The following is a 5,170-nucleotide window of genomic DNA, read 5'->3' as shown; positions in this document are numbered from 1 at the left end:
CATAATTAAAATAACTGAAAAAATACAATTGAGAAAAATTTGAAGAGAAGATTAAGAATGTGATAAAGATGTGTGAATAATGAAGTGGGGAATGTGGCTAGACGTGATTGGCCACCTGGTTTAGCGCGGCAAGCATCTTGAAGAGTGCGAGAGAGCAATATCGTGTAAGTTATAATCTTAGATCATTGCAGTAGATGATCTAAGATTATAATCTTAGATCATTCTTGATATGATGGATGGACTAAGGAATGAACATGAAAAAGGAATAAAGATGAGAATGAAAGTGAGAATGGAATTATATAATAAATAATATAAAAGGAAGGAAATTGTTATTCTTTAGGTGATTTCATTTCTATGCTTCGTGACTACAAATTATATAGGAATATAATGGAATAAAATATGACTAATTAATATGTTAATTCTATTAAAAATTTTATTTATTTAAAAATACTTTTTTCAAATATTTTGGATCATATTATTTTGTATACTCGTAAGTGACAGAGTGTGTGAGTGCATGTATGTGTGTGTGTGCGTGCATGCGTGTGAAAGTGTGTAGTATTGTCCGCGCACTGTTGTTTTGTGTGTGAGTGAATTATATAAAATTTTAAAATATTAGTTTTGTTATAAAATTTCAAATTTATAAAATTGAAATGAGATTGGACTGATATAATATACTCCCTCCGTCCCATTAAACATGACCCACTTTCCTTTTTTGTTTGTCCCATCCAAGATGACCCATTTCTATAAATGGAAACACATTTATCTCTACTTTATTCCATCTCTCTTACTTTACTCTCTCCACTCAACACACAAAATAAAATTGCATAAAACTCCGTGCCGCCCAAGGAAGGGGTCAACTTCTTTGGGAAGGAGGGAGTAATATAATATAATTTTATTAAAATAGTGAAAGGATAATGAAACTGGATGGTCATTCTTTAGTTAAATGGAGAAATGGATATTTCCATATAGAATGGAATAATGATTTCTAAGAAAGGAATATACCAAATGAATGAATAAAATAGAGGTAGGAATATAATTCCATTTTTATCATACCAAACATATGAACTTATAGCAATAGTGTGTTCAACCTTAGAGCGATCAACGTGTTGTTCCATGGTGTAACACGTTTCAATCATATCTAAGAGTTATAGTTGTATCAATAACAAAATCTATCTACCACAAAACAAAAGTCGATATCAGTCCCTCTCTCAAGTCAACCAATTTAGAATGCCTTAGAATTTGTGTGAAAAAGTTGTTGGTAATTTATTGTATCTACGGATAACGCCACGCTAGTTATGGCCATTTAATTACTACCGCTATAAATTCCCACCTTCCCCACCCCAATACATATATCTCAACTCCTCCTTTACATTTTCTTAACTTGTTACAAACCAATCATAGCAAAAAGTGAAAAATGGCGAAAACCCCGGAAACAGAGCACCCAGTGAAGGCCTTCGGATACGCTGCCACTGACAGTTCTGGAAGCTTCTCTCCCTTCAAGTTTTCCAGGAGGTATGTTTTCTATCTGGGATTGTCAAAGATTGCAACTTTTTGTTGATTTGTGAGGTTTGGATGTGTGGTGCAGGGCTACTGGTGAGAGAGATGTGCAGCTCAAGGTTTTGTACTGTGGTGTTTGCCACTCAGATCTGCACATGACCAGGAATGAGTGGGGCGTTACTCAATACCCCGTTGTTCCCGGGTAAGACCATCTCCAATGATACAGTAAAACTTAAAATGGGATAGGTAATTATCCCGATTCACATGTTTCCTATTTTTAGGTTTACACTAAACCAAAACCAAAAACTTGTTTTAATTTTTTGAGTAAAATATGCATAGTATAGATAATATTCTTTTAAGTTTGAGTTTAGTGTAAATGTTTGGACTAAAATATACTGTCTGAGTTTAGTCGAAATGGTTAGAGATGCTCTAAGAGAGTGATTGATAGAGTTGGAGAGGTATACTTATTTTGCAAATCACTAATTATGACATCTTTCAATTGTACATCTTATATTGCTTAGATCTCATCTTGTGGAACAATTGTACTCCCTCAATCCCTATGTAGTAGGGGCGTTTCTTATTTAAGAAAAATTATGTTAAGTAAGTTAAGTAAAATGATAATGAAGTAGGAAAAGAAAAAGGTAGAGCGAAGAAGAAAGAATAAAGTAATGAAGAGTAAAGTAAGAGAAGAAAAGTTGTTGTTTTTTTGCTAACAATAGGAATGAGATTGTGGGAGTTGTGACTGAAGTTGGTAGGGAAGGAGTTTCTGTTTTTATGAATGAACACTAAAAGCAAAAGAATTAACCTTGTGTAGGCATGAGATTGTGGGAGTTGTGACTGAAGTTGGTAGCAAGGTTGAGAAGGTGAAGATTGGTGACAAAGTTGGTGTCGGGGTCTTGGTTGGCTCGTGTCGCCAATGCGAACAGTGCACCAACGATCTCGAAAACTACTGCCCCAAGCAGATACAAACTTATGGTTTCCCTTATCTGGATGGCACCATTAACCGCGGAGGCTACTCCAACAACATGGTCGCGGACGAGCACTTCATCATCCGTTGGCCTGACAACTTCCCCCTAGATGCCGGTGCCCCTCTCCTGTGTGCCGGCATCACAACATACAGTCCACTCAGGTACTTTGGACTAGACAAGCCCGGGCTAAGAATTGGTGTCAATGGCCTCGGTGGGCTAGGGCACGTTGCTGTCAAATTCGCTAAGGCTTTTGGGACGAAGGTTACAGTCATCAGCACGTCGCTTAGCAAGAAGAAGGAAGCTATTGAACGCCTTGGCGTGGATGAGTTTTTGGTTAGTCGTGACCCGGAGCAGATGCAGGTGAAGATAATGGATTGGATGTCTCTATTACGCCGAAAAAACTTGAAACTTGGTGTTAGTTTGCAATGATTTAAAACTTAAACCTTTTTTGTGTCTGTTTTCTGCTTGCTAGGCTGCTGTAGGCACACTAGATGGCATCATCGACACAGTCTCCGCGTCCCATCCAGTTGTGCCGTTGCTGAGCCTGCTGAAGCCAAACGGGAAGCTCATCATTGTTGGTGCACCAGAGGTTCCCCTGCAGCTGCCTGTTTTCTCCTTGATCCAAGGCTAGTGGCATTGCGTTGCGCAATCTTAGTTGTTTCTGTTTCAATCCGAGCCACGCCTTTTGTAAAATTTGAGTATAACATTTTCATGAGATGACAGGTAGGAAGACCGTGGCTGGGAGCGGGATAGGAGGGATGAAGGAGACGCAGGAAATGATTGATTTCGCGGCCAAGAACAAAATAGTAGCGGATGTGGAGGTAATACCGATAGACTACATAAACACGGCTATGGATCGGCTGTTGAAATCCGATGTGAAGTACAGGTTCGTGATCGATGTTGGGAACTCGTTGAAACCCGAGTAAGAAGTAGCCTGGAAAATGGCTTGATCTTGTTCCATCTTTTAGTATGAATAATGATGTAGGCTGGCATTTTAGGCCATGTTACTGATGGTGAATTTGAGGTTGTGATCAATCTATTACATTTTGAACTCCTATGTTATAAGCTATGTTGTATTTGGTATGCAGCTTTGAGTTTAGAACATTTTATCATTTTGGGCAGTTCCCCGAAGTTAGTTAACTTCCATTTTTAGGTGTTTTTCTTTCTAATAAAATTGGGCATATCCTCCGCTAATAATATTCAAACCAATTTAAAAAACAATATTACTTTTGTTTTTAAAAATAGAATATCTTTTCTTTTTGATAGTTTCCTAAAAATATAAACTTTCCATTTTAGAAAATATAACACACAATCCACTAACATTAATTCCGCGGAATAGTTTTTTTCCTATCTCTCTTATTTTATTCATTTTTTCTCTTCTCTCTTATTTTACTAATTTTGTATTAAAATTCGTGCCGTTTCTAAAGTTCCTATTTTTAGGAAACGAAGGGAGTATTGACGATAAAATTTGTGGATTCGTAGAAAACTAAACAAAATCTATTCAAGTCGACACCAAAACTTTCAACATCTAAAACTCCTACACTCTATTCTTGATCGATATATGACATAAGTGATGATCAATTTGGCTTTTTAAAAGTAAAATATCAAAGAATAAAGACAACTGCTGCAGAATATAGCAAAAAAATCTACTGTTAATTATATTTTGCACCTAACTTTGGGACCAGAAACTTCAATACACCACCTATATATGGCTATGCTTATGGGTATGGACCATTATTGATATTTATAGCATCAATATTGATCATCCTGGAAGGCTTGTCCCACAAAGACCTTCCCCTTTTCATGGTGATGGGCGAAATGGATTTTCTAGAAGAAATGTGGGTTCATTAGTTTATTATTACCAACTTTTTTTCAAATACATTAAATAGGAAAATGATCAAAACAAAAATGCATTTTAATACAGAAATGCAGCACAAATCGTGAACCTAAGATATGCGATCTGATAGTGAATAATTACCAAAAACATGGAAAGTTATTAGGAACAATTCTATTTTTGTTCTAGAGAACAAATATAATTCCATTTTAATGAAGGAGATTAGATTTATTCCGAATGGGGGAGTGACGCACAAGGGTTATGCGTCGTTATTATTGAACGACGCACAACCCTTATGCGTCGTTGGTTAACCGGGTGACAGGCGGGAATGCTTACCAGTGTGACGCATAAGGGTTATGCGTAATTAGGGTAAGACGCATAATGCTTATGCGTCTTTGAACGACGCATAATCCTTGTGCGTCGTTAACCAACGACGCATAAGGGTTGTGCGTCGTTCAATAATAACGACGCATAACCCTTGTGCGTCACTCCCCCATTCGGAATAAATCTAATCTCCTTCATTAAAATGGAATTCCATTAATTCTCTAGAACAAAAATAGAATTGTCTCAAAGTTATTATTATCAGTTTTAGATCATTTTATAAAATTCGGGTTTGATTTCATTTTTTTTATCATTTTAGGTCATCCTTTATTAAAATGACCTAAAATAAATTAACAATTATCTAAAAGCAGTGGCGGACCTAGTAACAACCCATGAGGGGCTTAAGCCCCTCCCAACTTGTTTTTTTAAAATATTTCTATTTCAAAATTTTAAATTTTTTTCAGAATGTGTCTTTAGCCCTCTCCAGTTTAAGGCCTTTGAAGTCTAAATTGTTGAGAGATTAATGAGAAGGAGGGGCTGAGATTTAAAA

The 5,170-nt window shown here is 36.5% G+C and overlaps 1 protein-coding gene across 1 annotated transcript; it reads left to right on the top strand.

Moving 5' to 3' along the window:
* Positions 1-1,345: 1,345 nt before the first annotated feature.
* Positions 1,346-3,586, top strand: LOC121772668 (geraniol dehydrogenase 1-like). The gene is made up of 5 exons (XM_042169856.1): positions 1,346-1,512; positions 1,586-1,699; positions 2,312-2,825; positions 2,938-3,091; positions 3,189-3,586. Exons 1-5 carry the CDS (start codon positions 1,415-1,417, stop codon positions 3,389-3,391), a joined length of 1,083 nt encoding a protein of 360 aa, XP_042025790.1. The 5' UTR covers positions 1,346-1,414; the 3' UTR covers positions 3,392-3,586.
* Positions 3,587-5,170: the final 1,584 nt, after the last annotated feature.

Source organism: Salvia splendens, chromosome 16 (assembly GCF_004379255.2).
Source record: "Salvia splendens isolate huo1 chromosome 16, SspV2, whole genome shotgun sequence".
NCBI lineage: Eukaryota > Viridiplantae > Streptophyta > Magnoliopsida > Lamiales > Lamiaceae > Salvia > Salvia splendens.
Note: the sequence above shows the minus strand (reverse complement) of the source record. Positions and strands in the feature narration are given on the sequence as shown.